This window comes from Pterocles gutturalis, unplaced genomic scaffold, assembly GCF_000699245.1.
Source record: "Pterocles gutturalis isolate BGI_N339 unplaced genomic scaffold, ASM69924v1 scaffold20494, whole genome shotgun sequence".
Lineage (NCBI taxonomy): Eukaryota > Metazoa > Chordata > Aves > Pterocliformes > Pteroclidae > Pterocles > Pterocles gutturalis.
Genome location: NW_010131157.1, coordinates 803 through 26,468, shown reverse-complemented (window position 1 = coordinate 26,468; position 25,666 = coordinate 803). Strand labels below are relative to the sequence as shown.

Here is a 25,666-nt window from a genome sequence, read left to right as displayed (position 1 = left end):
TCCCACTGCCAGAACAGGCATTTACTCTTGATGTAACGTTTTACTTACATTCTGAACATGATAAAACCCAAGTGGAGTTCCTCGACCATTGTTTTTGAGAGGTTCTGTTGAGAAAGCTTCATCATGCCGATGTAAAAAGCTTTAAAAAAACCAAACAAACAACAAACCAGATATAAACCACCACAGAGCAGTTTAGTGAAGACCGCTGTGCTGTGAACACAGCGCTGAAAGGGAACACATCCATTTATTCTGCTAGACCTTTAAAGGGAGTGGAGTGATGGCCTTAAGCTAAATACACCAGTCTTCGGGACCCCAATCCCTGTACTTGTTTTGTGTCTTTATTACTCCCATTTTACTTTCTCTTTCTTAAGAAACTAAGCCAAAGAACACTTTCACTTGCGAGCTACTGAGTTACTCAAGGGTCATATAGCTTTCATTCCAACTGAGCGTACGTACAATCTAATACTGAATTTTTAACATTAAAAGCCATTATCAAGGAAAAACTTAAGATATCTGTAAGTAGATCCTTCCTGCAAAACTTCACTCCTTAACCCCATGCTAAGACAAAGCAGGTACTGCTTGTAACAGGAATTCCAGGAACTGCCAAAGTGTTTTTCTCTGCTATACCACACTGCCACTGATTTGAAAAGCTCTCAGACCCTCCACTGCCCACTATTACTTGCACTATCAAACCATTCATTGCCTAATGTAAATACGGACAAATTCTTACTTGAACTGGCAGAAAATATCTGCATATTCAGGAAGGATGCCGCTGGCCTGAAGCACTGTCACACGGAAGGTAAACACGCTACCCAGCTTCAGGTGATCACCAATCTCCTCAGTGAATCCCTCCATCGTCATCTTTCCATCCAAAGTGGCTGACTTCAAGTCTTAGGGAGACACAAACATCCCACATGAAATAAATTCTTTTTTGTCCTCCTTTCTTCTCTTAAAATATTCCTTCAGGCAACAGTTTACAGTTTAGTCCCATCACATTTTTTTGTTTTGAGCCCAAATTAGTTGCCGACAATCAAAAGCTCCAAATACCTGAGAACAGTTTTTCTGCACAGTTCTCCAAATGTATAACTCCAGCATCTATCATATGCAACCCATCAGTTACACCTCTCCCTACCTATCATGTTCTTGAAGGACACTCAGAATCCCTTTCTATCACTGACTGAAAGCATCCCAGATTTCCCTAAAGTTCTCCAAAACTAATACATATTTCTTGCTTACCTAGCTCATTCATTCTGTTGATCTCCTCTGGAGGAGTGGTGACATCCGAATTCTGTCCTTGTCCTTCCACAATTCTTAATTCTTCCAATGACAGTCCAGACCGCGTCATCGCAACTGAAGAAAAATCACTCTGAAAAAGAGATTAAATGAAGTTGTTTGTAATAGACTCCTGCAGGTTTTGGCTTCCCATCCCCTTCTTCACCCATATTACTTATTCTTTATTTAGAATCACAAACAACTGCACTCAAAGAAACCTAACTCAATTTTAACCCTTCTTACCTTATCAAAATATTCATTGTCGAACGAAATTTTGGCTGTGCCAGACTGTCGAATACCAGATCCATAATCTGGGGCTTCTTCATCAGCTAAAATACATAAGGGGAAAAAAATTAAAAAAAATTATGGGGAAGAGAAGGGAAAAGCCTCAAAGTTATCTAAATGGAAATTGATTACAATGGAAACTAGTCTGTAAAGTAGAATAGGTCTGGTTCTAGCCATCCAATAATACATTAGAATAAGCGCTGGAAAAAAATGACAGCAGAGATCTATCCCTCATGAATTCAAGTGTGGGAAAATAACAAGACAAGCTATAAAGTTTCACCATGAATATACTTAACTTCAGAGAACTGTGAATGCAAAACAACTTTAGTACTTACTTTGATTATTTATTTACTTCTGATTATTACATCTGAGGTGAATTACCATACCATAATACAATGACCCACATGGGAATGTATACTTACATCGATTTAAACTGCCATCTAAAGTTCCATAGCCACAAACTCAAGCAGTCGCACTAGCAAAGCTCCACAAGTACATGCTGCAAGTTTGAGAGGCGGTTCTGTCAATACAATCTGTCCATTTAACCTCCTCTTTGTGGAGACTAACAACAACGAGGCCTGGTTAAAGGCCAGATATTTTTTCCACAGTAAATGCATACTTGCAGGAGAAATCCCAAGATTCAGAATGTATTCTGAAACTTCCTTTAGGGACCAAACACCATAGCCTTTTTTCAACAGATGTGCCCAATTCAATTTCTATTAGTCGTGGTGTACTCTATTTATTTGGATGGATAAATGGAATCTTTTTTCTTTTTTTAAATACTGGTCAATGCGAAGGAAACCAAACCAAGCTAGAAATGAGACTTTTATACACATTAAAATAGATTTTATTTCACTTGCTGTTTTAGTTCCTGCCAGAGTGATTCTCACACATCTTCAGAGTCTGAGGTTTCATTATATGTTCCCATGGAGAGTGAAACTTCCTGGGTTACCTCCCTAAAGAAACGCTGGCAGCTAGTCACTGTTATTCATAGCGTACCGAAGAGTTGCAATGTAAAACTCCCAGAGTATCTCACCTGCTATAGCTTGCACTGCTACTCGCAGAAATCCTCGTACTTCTCCTTTCTCACTAACAACAGCTACTCGGTGAATAAGAGGCACCGGGTACAGTAGATTGCTCAGGTACACAAATGCTCTGGAAGGAAAGAAAACACACACGGCATTAGGCAATGATCTGCCAAACCAGCCTGCAGTATTTGGTTGGCTAATGGGACATTCAAATCTTCAGCCAGTTTACTTTATTACCCCTGCACTGCGGTCGTGTATCCATTGCCCGCACAGGGCAATTCAGCAGTGTCAAAGCTGAGGGAAGCCACAAAATGTTCTAAATCAGAGTATATTGCAGACACAGGGCTTATATTAGTGAGGAACAAAACATATGAAGGAGACAATTGAAGATGATGGCTTTATAAAAGGTAATTTTAGTTGCACTACAGTTGTAAATGGAGCTGTTAGCAAGATGGAAGAAGTCTAATAAGGAACTAATGATTGTAAAGAATTGTTTGAGTTTTCCACTCCATGAGCGTAGTTTGAAATTATAAATTAAAGGGGAATTGATCTACTGTGTTCACATAGTTTCAAATACTTAACTGAACATTCAAAAACACACTTGAAAACAGACTGACTGTTTTCTCTCTTCTCCATACATTTGGTAACACTCTATACAGAGTAATCAGAAATCCCCAATAAACCTTAAGTCATCTCTTAGGTTTTTTGGAAGATTCACTGAGTGTATGAATAGGGGAAGACTGATAGTCTTCACAGCTAAATACCTTTAGGAGTAATACATTTGTCTCTTTAAAAATACCAAACAACCAAAAAGCAAACAGCAAAACACCAAAACAGTACTCTAGAGCAATCATTTAGAAATTACACTTTACAACAGGAAAGGCAGCACTTGGGCCCAGTACGGGATGATCCTGCCTTACAGTAACTTTTAAACTTAGATATAGGCAGGGTCTACTTTGGAACAATAAAGTTCACAAGCTGTTGTATAGATTTCTATTTAAAAGTGAGACTAGCATTGTGAAGTTATTTTACATTTCTGCAATGAATTACAAAAGTTCTTAGAACATCACACTTCCGTGTGATTAGCTTGAGCAAAACTTTCACTGTCAAGAAGCCTACCAAGCCAGGTAAGGAACAGCTCTCAACAAGGGGAAAGAAAATCGAAGGCTTTATTTATTAAGTGAGCTGTTTCGGAATTCAGAAAAGTACTGAGATGCACAGAAGTTTAACCAATAGTTTTACCAGTCATTAGATTTAAAGTGACTAACCAATTAAATATGTAATTATTATGAGTTTATGCATATTAAATTATACTAAACACCAGTCATTTGTTTATTTCCTTCTTGCAGTCCTTTTTATTAGTCTTTATTATTAAGTATAATTAATTCCTCAAATTTATAATTGTTAGTGTTTAATATTCATAGGGGAAAGTCCTGCATGACAAAAGAGGACAGAGAGAAATAAAGATGTTCACTGCCTCTGTCTGGAGACGTCAGCTGTAAAATTTGTTCCGTGAACACAGCAAGACTGATCCAAACTCAATTCCTTGGGACACATAGCTAAGGACCCAAGTTAGAAAAGGCAGGGGTTTCTCCTTGGGTTGACATGCCCGTTCCCAGAATGAATGATCTTGAAATGGCAAGGTAGTCAAAGAGGTGTCAGTTGTGAACCAAAGAGACAAAAATAATGCTACTGAAAAACAAGGTGGTGACAAAATGCAATAGAGAATGATTAATAAGGCTACAAAAGTAGAAAAACAAAAAAATGAAGAAAACCATACAACAAAAAAACAACTACAACGTAACACTTGACTAAGATTAGGATCTAATTCTTTTTCAGTCTGCTCCAAAGTGAGGTATGCACTGACAAAGCAGGGGAAGGGGGAAGAGACTAAATTTAAAGTAACAAAATAAGAAGTTCAATTTTCCTTTTTTTGCTCTGAGACAACATTTTAATTTTTAGCTCTGAAATTTCAGGCGGTGCTTGTTTAAGAAAGCAGCATTTCACCATACAAGAAAAGTCCCCCCCCACCAACAAACTGAAATAAATCACTCGGACTGGACCAGGGATGGAGTTCAGGAAGGTACGTAGTTATATGCTCAACACAAAAAAAACACAAGCAGTTTGAAAACCAGATTTCCAGCTAGTGAGAATGGACTTTTTTCCCAAACAGAAAGGAATCTAAATAGTCTTGCACTGATATGCACACAGTAAGAGTTTCACCAATTAATAGAGGCAGTCACTCCAGAAGCCTTCCTACTTCAAAGCCAAACCAGTGGAAAGCGAAAGCATCAAGTGCATGAAGAATGAAAACGTTTTTATTTGCATGGCTAAAGTTCTGAGGCTGCTGTCCAACATATGTCAAAGCTTTCAGCTTTATTAACATCTACAACTCTGTCACCTCAGTAAAATGGCAATTCCAAAGAAAAAAATATTTCTCATCGTCCTTAACTTCCTTCCATCCAGTCACCTGGTTCACTGGAATGATTTTCACTTATGAGAAAGAAAAGCAAATAATGCAAAAAGTTTTAAGCTTCCTGTTTGGTGATGAAAATGCTGGATCTCTTCTGTAGAGTGGAGAGCGATAGCACATTTGCTGTCCAGAGAAAAGACCTGGTTTATGCAGCAATACTGCCTGCCAGGGCCATTCCATCTGCTTCATCACAAGACAGCACCAAGTCAGGAGTGGATGAAATCTTAATGTTAGCATCCTCCTCTTCCCACGTCTGGGAGGACTCCCACTCCCCAAACATCCCATTTGCAAGTGTCCCCCTGCACCTTAGCCCAGCAGACTGAAAGAGGGGGTATTAGCAGAAAGATTGGTGAGGTAAAATGGCATACTCGCAACAAAACTAGAAATTAAATTTAACAAACACATTTTTTTAAAAAGAATCCAAACAAAACCAACAGAACTCAGAATGATGACAGATGGTTTTTAAATAAAGACACCAACTCAAGATTTAAATAAAGTATCCCATAGTCCTCTCACACCTCCCTCAAAAACATAGCAAATGCTTGATATGTCACACCATTAAAGAACCAGCCTTAAAGACAGTCCAGCATGCCAGAAGAGATGGCTAAAGGGACCAGCTCTTTTTTTTTTTTCCTTTTCTTTAGTAGTTATTATACAAATAAAAGACAGTCACTGCACAGAGAGGAAAAAACAAAATATCGTGATGCCCAAGGAGCTGGATAACTACATGATCAATTTCTCCTCATCATCCTTTCCTTTGTGACCTGGGCTCATTATTGCTGATGACCCCCCAAAAATATTAACACATTCCACAACTTATAACACGGTACACAGCTAGAAATGTTAAAGAATTTTGGTTTTGTTATAAATTGAACACTACTCTGTGCTCAAGACAGTATCTATGTAGATGACATACCCTCTGATTCTTTCAAGTCACACTGTTCAGAAGTAGAATTCTCATGCTGGAAGACACTGAGGAATCAAAATAGCTTCTACTCAGGGGTGCTGAATGGTCTAACAGCTTTCTGCTGACAGAATCAGCACAGCAGAGGAACAGAACAGGAATAGAAATAGAACAGAATAGAAACCAACAAGTGGGGAAAAGTCATTCAGCTGCCTACTCAGAGATAATACAATCTGAGTCTCATTCTCAGTACAATTTGCAACCCAAATAGAGTTCCTTAACATGTGCAGCTTACACGGTTCAGGCTAGTACCCTTAACAGCTTTGTATGTCTGTCTGTGGAAATGGGAAGCACGTTGTGTGATTGCCAGGAAGCACAACTGTTTTCATTACACACTGCATTTGCTCAGCGTGTGTTGTGCTTACTGAAGAGCTTGTGAAATGAATCTGAATAGCTCAACTTTTTCCCAAGCACTGAAGGTCCCACTCTGAAAGGACACGCACAACAGCAGAATATGGCGAGTATGCCAGCGCTGTTACAAGGAAGCGGCCCCAGCCACTGCAAACAGCACACGTATGCTTTAACTAGCTGCCAGCCACTTCCGAGCCAGTTAAGATGGCTTTACCAAACCGACTCTTGGGGACCAGATTGACCTGAAAGAATTAAATTTTATAAAACATATTATCGGACATTGCACACAAGGGCACAAATTCACAGAGATCAAAGAGGACTAATGCAATTTCTTGCATTTTTTTTGTTTCAAAGACTGGGTCAAGGAAGTTCCAAGTTCTAATCACAGCTTCTAAACAGGTCCGCTGAAGACAAAGAATGAAGTTAGACAACACAGCTAAACTGATCTAAAAGCTTGATAAAAGACTGACAGACTCAGTCCCCATTTTTACAAATAATTCCGTCAAGTTTCCTACATTTGAGGAAACCGCAAAAAGATCCTGCCTTCCTGACCAGGAAGTCTTCCCTGCTTACAGCCACAGAAAAGGATAAGGCCAAGCTCTGGTTCCTTCTCCTTTGCTCCTCCCTTCCACCAGCCATGGAGTCTTACCCCCTCTTTTGTACAACGCCTGTGGTAACCACCTCCCTGACGGTTTTACCAGGCAGGACTGGCTTACAGAGCGAACACATAAGCAAGAAAGCATCACTGAGGGAGCAGAACAGAAGGGAGCAAAGTCACTAAATAAACCTTTTCTGTTTCTTGTAACGAATAACATGTTTGAGCAAGACAATCTGGGAAGCAACACCACAAAGTACTACTTTTAAAAATGCAACTTGCTGTCCTTTGGGTCTACACAACAGACTGAGGTCAGATAATGCCTCTAGACTGGCAAAATAGATAATACTCTAAAGCAAACTTGTTTCAGAAATTCAAGCATAGCGCATGGGGAAAGAGCCGATAAACACCACCAGCCAGTGAATTTTAACGACGATGACCTTTCACTATGTAATACTTGCTACTGAGAGTCACGCATAATCTGAGAAGCCAAATCATCTCAAAGAATACTCTTTTTCTCATCCAGAAATGGCCATTCTTCTTTCTCCTCCTGACATCTTTTCTCTTCAGACACAAGATGTTAGACGAGTTTTCAAAAAAATGATTTATTGGATTGGACTTAAAGACTTTCCACCATACTCAGAGATTCTCTTCTACGGTAGAAAATTACATACTACAATATTATCTTAGTGATCTTGCAATGGCTAAACAGAGCATTCTTATAAATAACCTTCAATACTGTACCCCATTCATTCTATGTTGTGACTGTTATCTAGAAATATATTTACTCACATTGTCACATATAAGGTTTATTTTCTCAATTATTATTTAGGTACTCACGTCCTCTGTCATGAGAATTTAAAACTTACTGTTACACTACGCTCACTCCCTGGCAATTCCAATTTATGTATATAGATATTTTGGCTGGCTTGAGACGATATTCTATGCAGAACAAAGCAAAGCCATTGCAGCCTACAGCAAGAGCTGGTCCCTTTTGGCCATTCTCACAGTAACCTCACCAACCTTCCCACTAAAATGAACCAAGGGGATCGGTCGTAAAACGGGTCGCGCCCATCATTGAAGAGGTCTGATCCCTCCTCAGTTCCAGCGTCGGAGCCAGTATCATCCACAAAGGCCTCATCATCAAAGTCCTCCATCTCATCCTGCTGTTCATCAGCCAGTTCAGTGATGTCGGAGTCAGCCGTGGAGAAAGTGGGGGAGGGCGTGCGATCAGCAAGACGCTCATTCACGCAGCCATGGAATATGGGGGAGCTAGATATCAGTTAATGGAATACCAATTAACAGAGAGAGGGGAAAGAAGAATGCTTCATTTAACAGCTGTCTGTTGTCACCAGCACAGAGACCACCTGAACAACAAGCAAAGGGATTGCTAACAAAGTCAGGAAAAAGAGCAACCTTGAACTGAGCAGAAAGCAAATGAAAAATGAATCTAGACGTGGTCAAACATACAGATACTGAGAGAACATACATTTAACAGAGCTACAGTTCTTATTTCCAACATGTATTCTAAATAAAAAAATTGTAAAGGTGCAGCCAACATCAGGACACATTAAAGAATCCCATCAGGTACTTTTCCAACATGTATTCTAAATAAAAAAATTTGTAAAGGTGCAGCCAACATCAGGACATATTAAAGAATCCCATCAGGTAACAGGTATTTCCAAAGGGTACGACCAAACTATCTGAATCACACAGGTAAGCAACTTGGGCCACTTTATCCCTCAGTTTCCAGTGTTCTTCATATTGTCACAGCTCTGTTCCAGTGACTTCAGATAGAATGTAGCTGGCTACCCTTTTTTAAAAATAAACTCATAACTTACTAAGGGTTCAGTCAAATCAGATTCTACAAGGTTACAGCAGAACTGGCAACATTCTAAAGAGCATTTTCTGCTCTTCAGGATATTTTAAGTCTATCAGAAAACCCTGAAAGACAACACACACACAACACTAGTGGCCATACAGTTTACAACCACATTCAAAGTCAAAGTTCATCCAGAAGTGACAAGCTGCCAGTGTACCAGCAGTGTTCAGTCAAATCAGATTCTACAAGGTTACAGCAGAACTGGCAACATTCTAAAGAGCATTTTCTGCTCTTCAGGATATTTTAAGTCTATCAGAAAACCCTGAAAGACAACACACACACAACACTAGTGGCCATACAGTTTACAACCACATTCAAAGTCAAAGTTCATCCAGAAGTGACAAGTTACCAGTGTACCAGCAGCTGAGACTATCGTAACATACCTTCCAACAAGCTTGAACCAATGGAAGCGATCATAAAAGGGGTCACTGCCTGTCATGGTGCTTTCACTCTCATCCTGTGTACTGGACGCCATTTCCCCAGCTCTGTCATACATCTCGCGCATCAGGTCCAACCTCTGCCTGCACAGAAGAAAGCAGGATTAAAAAAGGAATAGAGAATAAACAGAAAAAGCAGGGAATGAAAAGTGGGGCACACTGAATTCACCCATACCAAACTAACAGAAAAAGCAGGGAATGAAAAGTGGGGTACACTGAATTCACCCATACCAAACTACACATAGCAAAAGGAGAAAAAAGAGCACAGGAGTCCGTACCACTAAATTCGGTACTGTACTAATTCTGTGATGTATTAGGGATTCTGGAAAAATTTTGTTGGCTAAACCCACAAAGTACAAGGCAAGGTCACTGCAGAAGCTTACATAAATCTCAGATTTCATTCAAAACTTCTAAATAGTCTTCTTTCACATCTAATTCTGGAATATTTTTTGCTTCCTTTTTTTTGGATCAGACAATGTTGCTGAGTAATTCAGGCAGTTTTTTGCATTCCACTCCAGAAACGTTGGCATTTTGATTCAAAAGTGAACTGATTCCATTACAGACATTTATTTATTTTATTGAAGAAAACACGTTTCATAGTGCAAGATCCCCGAAGTTATCAGTGGGAAAAAGGTTCTTCAGCCAGTATTTACAGAACAGGGAAAAGACAGGACAAATGTATTTTGCCTCTTTGCAAGGATATGATGAAAATAATTCAGATTACAGTCAGAATTTGTGTAGCTTCCATAAAAATAGAATCTTCCCTATTTAAGCTTTTTATTATAAATTATGCCCTATACTACTAGGTTACATAAAAGCAGGTGTCACGGAAACTTTTGTATTGAAAGGAACATGAAATAAATTAATGCAGAGAAATGAGCTGTGATAAGCCTTATTAGATTTAAAACATAAAATCTAACCTTAAGTTACAAAAGTTAAATGTGGAGGTGAGGTAAGATGCTGGAGAACAAACACACTTGTTTAAAGAATCTAGAAAGCTAGTATTTAAAACAACACAGTCTGGATAGTTGCTGTTTGAAAGGACACAAAAAAAAAGGGGGACAACAGAGAATGAACAGCAAGGGGTGAGATTTTTCAGTGAAGCTCCTTGGATATAACAAAGTTTCTTCTCCAGTAACATTTACGTACTTGAGTTTTTCTAAGGACCAGTAATGCGTTGCTCCATTCTTCAGATCCTGGACTTCCACAGCTACCACTGTACGGGGGAAAGGCCTTTTGTCCCGCGTCTTCTCCAGCTCAGTGGGCAAAAGCTCTGGTGGCAGCGGGGAGTAGAGGGTGTCTGTCAGCAGGACAAATTGAAACTGCACCTGAATGGAAAAAGAAAAATTAGTTCTGAGAAGTCAGATATCAGCATCACAAAGGAGACAGAGACCTAACCTAAGGCAATGTATGAAGCCAGCTTGACTTTCGTCTCTGTTAAGAGATTCAGGAGTTTTTTACGTCACTTTGGGTTTTTTTTGACATGTCAAAATGGCATTAAACATTTTTCAGCTGAGTACATATATCTTGCCTTTATCGTCACAGCCAGCAGAGGTCTGGAAAACTACAGACCTAGCACATCTGGCAGTACCCACCTCTCTTGGAAAGATGAACAACCACAAAGTTAAAAGCAAAAAGGAGAAGACCTGGCCCTGGGGAGATGTGTATGTACATCTGTTTATGATATTGACAGGAATGGCATAAGGGAAATGAGGAAGAAAATATATCAACCAGATTTGCACAGGATGTTCATTCAGCCAGAAGTCTGAATCTGAGACTCACAGTTTTCTAGAGCCTTTTAAAGCTCAAACTAACAAGCAAAAAACATAACTTCAAAGACTACAAGTAACCCTGAGCATTTGAAGCAGAATTATACAGTCAAAATTGATGAGCCAGAATATTCAAAAAGATACTTGGCATGTCCCTACCTTTTTCTTTAACTCTACACTGATTGCATTGGCTTCTTTCAGATACACTGCATTTCCCCAGAGTTGGTCCCTCAGTGAAGTAAACTGGTGACATTTCCACTTCCTGAAAGCCCACTGTGCAAGTTCATACTCATGTCGTGTCCAGGGCACTAGGAAGAGCAAAGAAACAGAGCAATAAAACACTGTGCCTTCTTCTCTAAACCATCACATTCAGTATCCAATACTACTGCTAACTGTGTCATCAAGTTCTCAACACCTTCTCTGGAAGAGAAGACGAGAAACAAAAACCTGCATTTTTATTATTCAGTGAGGAAAAACTGGATTCAAACTTCCTCACCACTAGTACTGGAGATATAATGATCAAGTAAGGAGATCCGGAACAGAGAAAACAAAATAAATTCTACTCCTATAATTTTACGTTAGTTAACAATTATTAAAGCCAAATGCTGAAAAAGTGGAATGAAAGCAAGTAGTATGGGAATAATAAAGTCTATTTACTGTCCAGAAATGGAGTTATACAGACATGTCACAGCATGAGTTCTAAGAATTCCTATGAAGGTAAGAAAAAGAAACTTCAAAATAATAAGGAAACAAAGGCAACAGTTATTTTTTTGGTTTAAGAAATCTGAACTCTGTTAGTGCCAAGAGACAGATTCTGTCAAATTCAAGGCCACCAAATCAGACCTTGTAGTTAAACTAGTTTGTACACCAATTGAATTTGGGGATGTATATCTACTGTTTATGTGGAACTTATTCTACGAATAGGTATTTTATAACTCTGTGCTGTGAAGATTACAGATCCGCAGCCTTCCAAAGCAAGTCTTCTATATAGATAGAAAGAGATATTATAGCAACTGTCCCTTTAGGCTTGGTTATATCCAAATTATTTTTAGCTTCAAACTCACCTTCTTCCTCTTCTTCTTCCTCCTCTGTTGTTTCAGCTGCCAAGGACCGTGTCTCTACCTGCTTCTGTAAGGCCTGCAGCTTACTCTCATAGTCCTGTGGGCAGAGAGGAGACACCGTGTAGGAGGACAGACAAAAGCAAGGAGAACAGGTAAGAGAGACTTAACACCTCAGAAGGAATGACAGACGCAGAGAACAAATACATAAAGACATTTCCATTAATCCTCAGAGGTCACGTACCAACATCGATTGTTTTAGTACAATCTGTCCTTGAAGAGAGAAGACAGAGGCCAATACAACTAAGATAGTAGTGTTGTTTTTTAAAATCATCCATATACAAGCTCATAGTATCTGTAAGAGGGAAGGTTTAGGATTTTTTTTTTTTTTTTTTTTGCTAAAGACCAGAAAAAGGGGATTTTTTTGGGAACCTTCTTGCTGCTTTCAGGGAGGTAGGAAAGACGCAGAAAGAGAGGAAAGTACAGAAATAAATTTAAAAGGGGAGGATTATTCACCTTCATTTTCTCAAACACAAGGATTAACAGCACCACTGATTTGCCTTTTGATACAAAAAAAAATGATTTAAAAAAAAAACCAACATTTTGTTTTCAATTAGATTCTCCTCTTGGGATGACAGTATCACTCCCTCACATGTGTATTTAATATATCAGAAGATGAAAAAAATACCACTGCCCTGGTAAGCAGGCAGAGAAGTCTGTGCAGAAGTTTCCCCACAAGGAGTGCTTCAGCAATACCTTCTGGTGTAAGAGCATTTTCTTCCTGTTCAGCATAGTCATGCCTTGAATAAATGCTACTAAGACCTAATGACCTTTTTCTTATTTGCTGGTAAAACAAATACAAGTTCAAGATATTTAGAACAGACACAGTCGCTGCGCTCCTGGTCTCAGAGCCTACATCACCACTACATTTTATTTTTTGAAGACAATCCTTTGGCATTTATTACACAAATTAAACTGGATTCTGATTATTTTTATACAAGAGTTGTAACAACAATTCACTACGAGAGTTACAGAGGTCTTGAGGAGAATTCGTGAAGCCACTTATCTTGTATTCCAACCTTCTCTCTTCCACAGTCCCAAATCCTAAAATTCTTCTCCAAAGCACCATTGGCAGTAATGTGTTCTACTCTAACAGCTGTAGAAGGAAAGCTTTACACTTTCCTCCCATCCTGTTTAAGCATCTCACCTAAACAGCTACATTACTTTGTTTTCATACAGCAAGTACAGCACTTAACACTGCCACAATGCGATTATGTCAAATTTAATGCCAGGTCAGTCAGAAAGTCCTTTAGACAGTATTTGGCAAGGAGATAAACCTGAAGTAGGTTCCTTTTAGTTTATAAGTAAGGTTTCCTGGAGGTAGCATTAAGGTGTAGCTGTGCTCTTAGAACAACCACCTTAAAGTGCAGAATTTTCAACATCATGAATTCAACACCCACGACCTCCAGGGAGAAAAAACTGAACCATTAAAGATACATGGTCTTTATATGAGGGCTACATTTTAATGGAAATTTTATTTGGATAAAATGTTCCTTCTTCTTCATTTGTGTTTGCTCCGTTCACTCATAGGTACATACTTACACTGTAAGTAAACCTCAGCCCAGCAGCAAGAGAACTACAGACAAAACAAACATACATCCTTTCTTTCAATAGTCCTCCTGAAACTCTCAATGAGTCACCAAAAAACTATTCTAGACTCGATGAGGTTTCAGACTTATCTATAGTTCTGAAACACCCAGTGCACTCTTAAAAATTCATTAACATTCATTAACACTCTCTCTGCTCTTTTTTCCCCCCATCCAGGTAGATAACGCTATTACATTTGAAACCAGGATAAAACAGGTCAGATGTGAAGTGACAGAAACAAGCTTCTCTTACTTGCAAGGAAGGGCAAAATAATCTACTTTCCTGTAGTCTGAAGTAGATAATCTGAGGGTGTCATTTTGAGCAATTTTGATTGTAGAAATGAGGAAACAAAAAGCTCTTCACATAGTGTTTAAGTAGAATCTTTGATCAGATTCTTTTGGAGAAACTGAAAAGCTGCAGAGGGAATGGTCAAAAATCAAGAGCATTCCATTGTGAAAATTCTACTTCCAGCATGAAAAACCCAGGCACATTAAATTCACTCAAAGACAAAGACCCTCCTGTCTTCTCTATTTGCAGACTTGTGGGCCAAGTAAGTGTATCTTCTGCACATTTAAATACCTAAATAAAGAAATGCTTAACATAGGTAGACACTTTTTATTGACTCCACAACTAACTAACATTATTTTTAAAACTAAGTAAAAGAACTTAAGTTTATTTTCCCATAACAAAAAAAAATACATAGGTACCACTTCTGTAGGCAGAAAAGCAGGACTAAGATTGCGTCCTGGCACTTAATACTACAGTAGTATTTAAAAATAATTGGCCCTGAGCAACAGATGAAGGATGAATTTCAGGTTGGTTCACTGAGTGCACTGTAAAAGGAGTTGGTTTGCTCTACGGAGAGCTCGGTCAGCTCTCCAGATAAACATTTTCAGATCTGAGCAGTGATAACACCCACATCATTGTCACTAACAATGTAAAAGTGCCTCAACTGCTAGAAAAAAAAAAATTCCATTTAGAAGCTGCCCTGAAGCTCCACGCTCTAGACTCCCTGGAACCCAGTGCACACTGCTGTACAGCTTCTGTAACTGGTTGACATCATCAGTTCCACAAATGTGGAGAAAGGGAATGCAAAGTTTATTTTGCCCAGGGACATGGAAATACCTAAAGCCACAACAATCAGATTTTCTGAAAATAGAAGAAGAAAAAAATCATACACTCAAGACTAAGCCAAGCTTTCAAACACCAGACTGAACCAGCTTTTTAAGCAGAACACTGTCCCATAGGAACTTAGATTCTTCTGATCTACACGGTCTGCAAAGGTACTGTAGTGTATGTGATTCCCTCCTGCATTTGAGGCATATAAAAAAGTCAGCTTCTTTTGTCTTCAGTGAGCAAATAAAAAGAGAACAGCCAGCTCTGTATTTACTTCCCGAATTTAGGTAAGTAGCCCACAAGATGGTACAATGGGACACCACTGAAGAGGAGTATGGCTTACATCCCCGTGTGCTATGAAAAGGTTTTGGTTTTGTTTAACGAAGCTATGTGACAGGAGACACAAATCAGCGTAGGCTGCTTTTCACATAACTTCACAGCAGAAAAATCTAGGTCGACAGACTTATGAGGAACAATTAAAGGAACCTGTTTAACTTTGCTAGAACAATACCAACCCCAACACAAAAAACAAAATCAGGACAAGCCTACCATCAAGTTTCATTTCCATTTCACTGAGACCAGTCTGACACTTACAAGAGTATTTCATAGTTTATTGGAAGAGCACTTGTTACAATACAAACCAGTTCTGCTTTTCACAAGGCAGATGCTTGCTCTTAAGACAATCCAAAACTCATTTTTTTCTTAAACAATGGACAGATCTGAAAATCCCGTTTAATTCAAAGGCAGCTCACTGCTTTCTTTACAGTACAAATGTGTACACAGCATAGATTTCTCATGTGGCAGCTCCTGAAGTGATTCAATGGGAAGTAACCAGGTCAAATTTCAACAGAAAGAACAAATTTCAACATAGAAAGGATAAAGGACAAACAGTGAGGGAGATATTGAAACTATGCTGAATGTACTGACAAAAATAGCATCCTCTAATTTGACAGATCCCTAAATTCAGATTGCTTGAGAAAGGATGTGGAAGTCAATCAGAGGAGCATTAGTGGCATGCATTTCCCCCCACCCTGCCCCACCAAATGCACGTGTCCCTAGTGAGTCCCAGAGGATATTTCAGAAATCATCACTAAGGCACAGGTGGATACGAGCCAGCTGTCAAAGCACACAGCACATCAGCACTCAGCAATGCCAATTAAGCTTACTAAAAACAGCACTGCCATCACGGATGCCACATTTCCATTAACCTGAAAGCCTTTTCACAGAGTCTTCTCTGGAAGCAGCCATATTACTGTTCATCAGCTCCACTAACACAGAATTTGGAGTGAGAAGCGTGTGTACTTTTGAACAGTGCAAGGAGATCCACGAGTTCTCCCACTGCTTCCCTTACCAGATGAGGCACTGCCCTGTAATTCATATTAAATTCTTAAGCCAAGCAATTATTTGTATAGGATTTTTTTTCCAAGTTTCATTTCTGCAATATCCTCCTAAACACCAGGAAAAAAGCTGCTTCCTCTGAGCAGCCTGGACTCTCTTTGGACACTGCCCATCCTTTTTCATTTCTGTCAAATCATACAACAGAATAAGCAGGGTTGTTTTCCTGGTGTTGCACAACAGTGGGGTAAGAAAGACTGATGGCAACCCCGTGTTCATCACCATCGCCACCACCCAGGCATATACAGCATTTCTTCCCAGATTTTTAAGCCAAAATAAGTTGGCAAAAACTTTTTAGTGTCTATCATTAAAATATCAAGTAGCAGGAGGTTTCAGTCTCATGTCAGTACACGTAGTTGCATGGACTTCAGAATTACTCCATGCTCAATCACGTGGTGATTTCACATAGGCAGCCACAATCCTCAGCAAAAATGGGACACAAGAGAAAGTTGGCTTGATCTTCTCTCGCGACCTATCCCATGCAGACTGACTCTGTTTGGCTCACATTTTCCTACAGAATTTAGAGGATTTTCCAGAGCACACATTTTTCAGAGAGTCCAAGCCTTTTCGAGGATATGGAAGAACTCGCTACTCTTGACATGCAAAAAAACCAAAGTGCAATGCACTACTAAAGCAGGATTCTAAACCAAAGGCAATAATAAAATATTATTTGCAGCCCAAAACTCATTTTGCAATTCTGACTCAAGCTCAAAGAAAGTATTGCTAATCTACAAGGCTTCTTTTCTTTAAGAATCAAGACATTTTTGGACATGATGCGTTATTTCCTTCATTCAAGTAGGCCAAAGCATGAGACAAATGCAAGTTACAAAGCCATACGTGGACACAAAATTAAACCTGCCGTGAAAAAAAAAAAATTGTCCCATATGATGGGAGCAGGTGAGTCTTTCGGGACAGTTGGAGGACTGACTTTGTATCTCCTACATGAGAGGGCCAATATCCTATCAGTAACACATGTGCAGAGACTAAGAGTTGACACGTGATGAATCGATACAGAAATGGTGCCCGGCTGCCGCTTACCACGTGTGGCAACCAGCACCTACACCATGCACAGCTGGGGGAAGGAGGGAATGGGAGACGAAACAAAAAATAAGATGGAAAGTAAGCTTGAGACACTTCCTACTCATCTACAGCTATGCTGAAACACGCAGAAGTCACAATTACCAGTAGGGCTTATATTTCATCAAAAAATAAGCAATCTCAAGTATATGAAGGATATTTGTGCGAAATAGCACAAATCATTTAACTGTACAGATACACTGCAAAGTGGACCTATATTACCAAATGTGGTATACGAGCCAATTTTGTTTTCAAAATCACATTCAAGTTAAATTTAAAAGCAAAATAAGTTCTCAAAGCTTTATCTCGGCCTGTAATTAAGTCCACAGGTTTTTAGAAGAAAGCACAATTTTGTTTTGCACTTTAAGGAACTCAGAAAGAAGAAAGCGTGTAATTAAATCTGGGACTCTCCAAATGAGATAAAACCCCAGGCTCATAAAGGCTGTTCCTTAATCAATAGTTTTATTGTAATTTGTTTGAAACAATCTGAAGTAGTGATTGCAAGCATTTGTTTTACGGCAAGTCACCTGCAAATGTAGACCTCTTCAGATCAAAATAGACATTAAAAACTTTAACTTGCATTTTGAATGTGGGGAGAAGGAAAACAATCTTATTTTTTCCTCAAAGTGACCTTCTTCTTTATTAAAAAAAGTCTTGAAACAGGGGTTTAATCCATGACCAGAGGCACTAACATGAGGTATCACATTAAAACGAAACAGTTAAATTCTCCTGTCTTTGAGGAGAATTCAGCCAAAGTAGTGATCTATAAATCTTCATAACTATTTCAAGAACAGCTCCCAGACTCATGCCCGAGGCAGCTGAAAACATAAAATAAAATTAATTAGCTTTTTAAGGCTTCTTCCTGCACCAGAGTGTCAAAAAATCCTAGTTCCTTTCCACAATCTCTGTATAATAATTGAAAACTATTATATTTAGCGATACAATGGGAATTAGAAAAAGCTTATTTCCAAACTATTGCTTCAGCAATATATATATATTCTGACATAAAATTCCATTCAGGCAGGTTTAACTGTCACAGCAATTTCATACCAATAATTATGAACTTAAGCAGAAGGAGAAAAGACATCTCCTACTCAGGGAGTAGGAATGTTGTGACCCAATAGCTCTTCTTAATTCCTCTACAAAAAATGTCACATATCTTGTCAGCCGACAACTTTTGGTTTGCAGATTATTATTACTGTTATTAAGAATTAGAGTTAAGAGTGGAAAATCTTCTTTTGAAGAGCGAGATCAATTTGAAAACAGATGGTCAGTTTCCTTATTGCTAAGAAAAAGGTCACAAAAAACATTCAATGCTATAAACTAAATTCCTCTTTTGATTGTCTACATAAAACACAGGAGGAAGGTAGCACTTTGTAAGATCTAGACAATATTTTCAGCATTAGAAAAATAATCCAAGACACACAAAAAAAACCTGGTAAATGAGCTAGCAGGGAAGTTCTCCCCTCCACATCCCTCCCTCCAAGTCTTCTAGTCTATGAAAAAAGTTCTTACAATTTTTCCGAATATTCTTCCAATCAATGTTGTTAAAACTGCAAAAAAAAGTCACATGCAAACTGAACGGGCTGAAGGGCCAGTACCTTGTGTTTGTATATTGAGTGATCAAGTTCTGCCTGGCCAAACAAAACCCAAGCAAAGCCAATCCTGGCTGCTTCTTAACGATAAGCCAGAATTGCCCCTGCTTCCCTCCTCCCCCAGACTACTCTTGGCCAACTCATCATACTGTAGTTTCTTTGCCCGTTTTGAGGTTAGGTGCTGAGAACTGGCGCCTCATCCGTGGGGGCGTCACAAACTGGTTATAGTGGTTAAGCCGGTCAGTCTGGTTGGGCTGGAAGTTAGCTGCACTGCCTTCTGCACTGCCTCCGTTGTTGTGATTGCAGTAGGGTTGTCGGTGCTGGTGGATGTGGCGCTTTTGCTGAAAAGTCTGCAGGTCCGGATTCTGCTGCCCGCTGTACGAGTGCAAAGATTCAGATGAGCCTGATGTCTGACGGCGCAAGCTTTTTTGAGAGCCATTATTGAGAGAATTGCTTCTCCAGCGCAACTGAGGTGATGGCTGCTGCGGATTGCTAGGCTGTGGCGGTGTGTTTAACTGCTGCCTGTTAATTTGGATATTATCTTGATTCCTCTGGGGACCATAAAGATTCCACAGCTGCTGAGGGTCTTTAGAAGCAGCTCTACTTTCTTTTTCTTTGTTTTCATCTTTGTTCTTATCATCTTCTTTTGGAATTCTAACCTCAATAACTTCATCCTCTGTGATAATGATATGAGTGCCTGGACTCCATGAGTTCCTGTGTTTGGGATTGCTTTTGAAAGGAAACCGGGGCTTGCGATTTTCAGGTGGAATAAATCGGTGAGGCATATTTTGTCGACGAAGCTGTTTTGCAATTTCCTGCTGCTGCAGATTTTTAAATCGAATCTGTTCTTGCCTCATCCAACGTAATCGTCCACGTCTGAAAGCTGGATCACCTGCCATTAACTGAGAAACACGCTCCTCTTTAGCGAGATCATCATTCTCGCTTCTTTTTAAATCATCTGTGGGCTTCTTATCCCCATCCACCACACCGGCAGAGTTTGGAGACTTAGCATTAGCTACAGTTGACTGAGCTTTATCTGCAGACCCTATCAGAGGTAAAACCTTCTCCATTTTTAGCATCTTATTTCTAAGAACTTTTATCTCTTCATCCTTCATATTGTTCTGCTTCTTCACTTCTTGCAAAATATCTTCCAATTTATCTATATGCACCTTAAGGTCATCCACATCAGTTATTCCTTTACCATTGGCCATAACATCTTCAATTTTCTCATCTCCAACTCCTACCGTATCCCAGACATCACGAGCAACAGCTCGCCATGATTCACGCTCATTTGGATCTTTTTTCCCATACATGGCACAAAGCTCTTTCATTTTAACAATGGCCAGAGCCTCAATCTCCTGCCTAGTGTGCCTGAAGTCATTGAGCGCTACCTCATAGCATATCTCTTTCACAGCCTGAATCTTTAAGTCTGAGATGGTAACCCATTTGGAGTCTTTGCTAAGGCGTCGACGTTGGGGTATCTGGTACATTTTAATAGGCTCTCGTTTCTTCCCACTGCTGGGGAGGCCACACTTTTTTACAATGGTTTGGAGCTTGCTGGGGGGCAGCTTCTCTCTCAGGGAAGTGATCAGTCTCCAACTCTCCTCACACGATCTCTTGTCCGAATCATCCCCACTATCAGAGTCTGCATCCTTTGGAAAAACAAAAATCAAGAAGTGGCCCCAAAATAACCAAAATTAAAATTGTAAGAAAATGGAAAAGCTAAACAAGAAGTAGCAGGCAAAGAAAACTAAATCAAAAATCAAAATAGAACAAGTGATAATGAAGTCCCTGAAGACTGAATGTTAGGACATTAAAATCTTCAAGAGTCATGGACTGTCAAAATTGGAGCTCTTCACTAAATTAAGATTAACATTATAATCTCAAATTGTAATCTCAAAATAGCATATAAACTAAACTCTTCCCTCCCAATCCCTTACAAAATCTTTAAACAGATCAACTAAAACCAAGTTCCTGATTAAAAACATTAAAAACCAAGTGTAAACTGCATTTCACACATGCTACAAAGACATGCAAATCCCCGCCACACACATTTGCCTTGGTGACTGCTGTTGCTTCTTTCAGAAAATCCTCCCCAGGTAGGTGAACACAATAGCCATCATAGAAGATGTCATGAGCAGCCAGAGTAAGTCGGGTTAACACTGGTTAGTAACGTTGCACGTGGTTGCAGGGGTGCTCAAGTTTAGAATCCACTTCACTACAATAGCAGCCAGAGAAGTGTTAGACGATAAGAAAAAATGAAACAGAAGCAGCTGAAAGGTTCAATGTTAAAAGGACTGTAAGTGCCACTATGACAGGTGAAGACAGTGGTTCATACTCCAAGACTTGCTACAAGCTAAAAGGATATCCAGAACCAGAGTTTCAGAGGTGGGTTGTGGTTTGGGTTTTCCCATTTGTTCCCTTGTTGCTTAGTTTTAAGAAAGAAAAACATTAACAGTCTTGTCTGTCCGAAGAATGAGCTTCAGAAGAATGTAGCAGTAATGACTTTTTTTAAAAAATTGTTTTAATACAAATTTGATATCCTTGATTTGTCGTCTTCTCAAACCCTAGGGCCTGGAGCTTCCACACGCTTGCTAAATTACGCATGTTTTGCTTCTTCATTACAAGTTATCCACCTTCTGCTAAATCATTTTTAATGAGCAGTGCTTCAGGTTTCCATATGCTAGGAATGTCTGTTGAGGTGCATTGCCACCAGAAGCTAAGGATATCCATTATTGCTTACTGCAGCCAGGAATTAAAGTCGGACTACTTTTCTTTAAAGGATTACTAATTTAAGACATCTCTTTAACGAATAAAAAGTCCTACGTACGATCACGATCCAAACATCTTCAACAAAGCAGACCAGACAGTCTCTAGTGAACCTCTATCTAACGTCCCTATTTTTCACATAAAGAATTATAATACGCGAGAAATCAGGAACAATAACAGCCAGTTATTCTAAAACCAAAGGAAACCCAGGTCATTGACTCAGAACCACAGGTTCCTACACTTAAGACTTCGAGGAGAAGACCACGAAGAATGGGAAATACAATATAATTTGTTTCGGGAATGACAAAAAGGAGTAAAAGAAATACTGTTCTGCCCTACAGTCAACAAGCTCTGTAGCCTAATAGTCACATTATTTGAGCTTTTTGTGACCTTATGTGTCTTTAAATATTTAAGAAGAGAATCAACTTCTCCCAGTTTAGGCCAAAATATAAGCAAAACACTGGTTTAGAAACAGAACATGAACTCTTTGTGAGTTCACAGCAGACCAAATCTGTGGCCTAAGGAAACAGCATCTAACAAACTGCATATTGCAGTGGAAACCAAAGAGGCCCTGGAGGAAGACACTGTGCAATCTACACATTCAAGGTTATGTCCAGAAAGGCAAAACACAAACTACTCACTCATTAAGTCACAAACTCCACAGGATTACTCTTACAGGTTACAGGATAACCGTATTACTACTTATGGCTAAAGCATGTTTTGTGTATAAAAAGCTGATTGAGAGACACTACGTGGTCCTTGCCCTGTGTGCACTCAGAGGTTAACCAAAGCAATTAATATCTGTATATACCCACATTCTAATATCCAGTGGTCACTGCAAAGGCATTATGACCACGAAAACCAGGAAGATAATTTTAGCTCTATTTAACAAGTTTTCACGTTCAATTTGTAAAATGGAGAACGATTATTTCCATTCCCTAGTAATAGTAGCAAGGCAAATACATATTAGTTGTAAATTTGGGGGGACAAGAGCTATTATTTTATTTACCTTTTTTGTATAGCACCTCTATCAAATAAATACCCAAACTGGTTGGAATCTCAGCACAAAACCAAAACAATCTGGTAAACAGGATTAGCCAGCTTCTTATATCCAAGATTATACTCCAATTTAGAACAAGAATATTTATATTTCAAGATCAATGTTCCATAGCAGTAAGTTGAAGAATGTGATATCGCAGCTGGATATCGCAGCAATGTAAATACTTTTAGGGTATGCAAGCTGAGATGCATTCCCAGATTTCCCAGCCATTATTCAGCTCCTGTTACATGAATGCACTGATCCTGTCCATTCCACACTCTGCATACAGCGACACAGAAATGTCAAGACGTGTCAAGAAGTTTTTCTGTTATCTGAAATATTCCTATTAAGCACTGTGATAAGCAGGATACTGCTTAACAGACCAATGATCTAACTTGTTACGATCCCTCACAACTAAGCAAGGTGTCCTTCAGGAATTACACTGGTAATGCACACAGGATAGTCTTGCACCTTTGTCCACTAACTGAAATCAGCAAAACCAAAACAAGCTTAAAGAAATCAGCAACTTTATTACAGCATTAAACAACCCAGTATCTAAAGAACCTCCCCTTAATCTTAAGCATACGGGGAAACAAATTCCCTTCACAACACTTCTGTAAATGCAGCCTTATTTGAAGCAGCTCCCCAGACAGCCAAGTCTCACATCTTTAATTCATACAATAGTTTAGCTTATGCCTGTCAGCCAAAACTTAAGGCAGGGAATTCCATTACTTCTATCTCCTTTGACACAGAGCCAGAACTTACTCCATACACGAACTACTTTTCTTTTCACATGGAGCTGATTTTTGCCGTACTACTTTCAGCGACACAAATTTTAATTATAAAATTGCAGAGATGAAACATTACACTAGCCACATCTTAACTTCCTTTCTGAACCAAGTCTTGCTTCGGTTCAAAGTCTGCAGCCACTCCTCTCTATTCAAGAAATTAGTCCCTGGCGATGAAATAATTAGAGATGCGTAAGTCTTTAAGTGTATACCATAAATAAGAAAAGTGATGTAGCTTCTACCTATGGAAGCCACTGTACTTTGCTCCATTTGCTTTTGGGAGAAGGGGAAGAGCTTTACAGTCTAAAACCCAGCATGCACTCAACACACAGGTTTCGGTGGTCTCAAACGAATTCTACAAACAAATTATTTTGAATTTTTTATTAGAATTCAGGCACAACTACACTTGCATTCTGGCTAAAAGACAACTCAATGTAGTTAAAGCAGAATCAAGAGACTCAGGTTTCTTAAGCAAATCTAGATTACATTCCTGGGCTTGGTCTTGTTTTTAAAATTCACAGGGTGCTTGAAGACTGTGCTTTTCTATTTGCAACATGCTTCATCAGACATCTGCTGTCAGAAAACTCGAGTCTTCCTATAACAGACTTAATTTATCAGACTTCCTACTTAAAAATTAGGTGGAATGGTGGAATTTCCATTGTTCTGAAAGAGTTAACATTCCCCTTGCACACTGCTCCCTAGTCAGAACCCCACCATCAGCATGTGTGCCATTAAGACCCTTACAAGGAACTCCATGCAGGGGGAGGGAGAAGGGTTAAAACATGCACAATGCAGCAACGTTTTCAGACATCATTCAAAAAAATAAACCTAGTGTATCAATGTTCTAGGAATCTCTTTGGCAGCACAAAATTAGTACGTTCTGGTGATCCAAGACAAAAATAAAGGCAAACACCCCAAGAAGTAGCTGTTTAGACTACTGAAAAGGAAGTTAAAAAACCACAGAGCACAGAAATGCCCTTCTTTCAGGTTAAGTTGCAAGAAATCCAACCTGTCCCAACAAGAACTGATTAAAGCCTCGTCAGTGTCAATTGCAATCTCAGAATTAACCTGAAGGGGTTCACTCACACTGATAATAATTCACTGTAGACACAGAGTATTTGAAAGCAAAGGGAGAACTGCATTGTGCAGACAACCCAAGCAGGTTTCCTAAACTTTCAGATAAGCAAGGACAGGAATTACTGTTTGCCAAAGGTAGAGTTAATCTTAAATAAGGACACATACCAGCCTTTGCTGCTCCAGCAAGAGATCAGCTTCCTCCTTCTCCTTCTTATACAAAATCTCCATCTCTTGTAATCTGAAGACGAACGAAAGAACAGAAGGAGCCAAAGAGGTCATTATTTTCATGTTGGTGTTACTCTACACGCACACTGAATTACAGTGACAAGAGTAAAAGTCTTTCCACTTAAAATGAACTGTTATTTGTCTATTATAATACTACAGAAGTGAAACTTCCTACAAGTTGCAGTTCAGTCCTTCACCAAAAGGTTAATAGGGTTAGTGGAAGGTGCTTACTTGTGATTTTAAAGTAGCTAGAGCACTGAAACACTTAAGTAAAATGACGAGGAAGCTTTCTGAATTTTCACAATAGGTAGCAGAGATGTTATATGGCAGAACCTAGATTTACATTTTGCACGGACACCACCCAAATAACATATAGCTGACTGACTCCTCCTTGTTTCAGGTAGGAATTTTGAGTTATTTTGTTACCTTTTCTCCATCTCCTGTTTCATGTCAATGCCCTGCTTCTCCAGAAGCTCCCTCTGAGCAAACGTCCAGTCAACTGGCTCAGAGGGAGTCTCAGCTGATGGTGTTTTCTCTCTTTCTGCTCGTGCTTGCTCTGGGTGGTTGAATCTGAAGACATGATTTTTACCCATGATGATACGATTTCCTAAAATCAGTAACAGAAGTTAACTCAGGTAATCATTCCAAAGCCACTGAAAAACATCACTGAATGATTCATCCCATCTATCCTGTTGGGTGACAGCATAAGAAAAGATTACCCTATTAGGATTTCTGTATACATTCAAGTTAACTAGGTGACAAGAAAAAAAAGAATGCCCGGTTTGAACAGAACAAGCCACTGCTGATAAGAAGCAGTGCTCATA

General features: G+C 39.2%; 1 protein-coding gene across 1 annotated transcript in view; it reads right to left on the bottom strand.

Moving 5' to 3' along the window:
• The window catches only part of KIF1B (kinesin family member 1B), a 43,481-nt gene extending 18,036 nt beyond the window's left edge, over positions 1–25,445 (bottom strand). Inside the window, exons 1-13 of the mRNA XM_010080513.1 lie at positions 25,269–25,445; positions 24,783–24,855; positions 12,121–12,214; positions 11,472–11,474; positions 11,216–11,364; positions 10,437–10,615; positions 9,234–9,371; positions 7,992–8,240; positions 2,594–2,712; positions 1,516–1,601; positions 1,237–1,366; positions 731–890; positions 49–139 (exon numbers count right to left, since the gene is read on the bottom strand). Of these exons, the coding sequence (XP_010078815.1) occupies positions 49–139; positions 731–890; positions 1,237–1,366; positions 1,516–1,601; positions 2,594–2,712; positions 7,992–8,240; positions 9,234–9,371; positions 10,437–10,615; positions 11,216–11,364; positions 11,472–11,474; positions 12,121–12,214; positions 24,783–24,855; positions 25,269–25,435 (1,638 nt within the window). The 5' untranslated portion in view covers positions 25,436–25,445. The remainder of the gene's footprint in view (positions 1–48; positions 140–730; positions 891–1,236; positions 1,367–1,515; positions 1,602–2,593; positions 2,713–7,991; positions 8,241–9,233; positions 9,372–10,436; positions 10,616–11,215; positions 11,365–11,471; positions 11,475–12,120; positions 12,215–24,782; positions 24,856–25,268) is intronic.
• Positions 25,446–25,666: the final 221 nt, after the last annotated feature.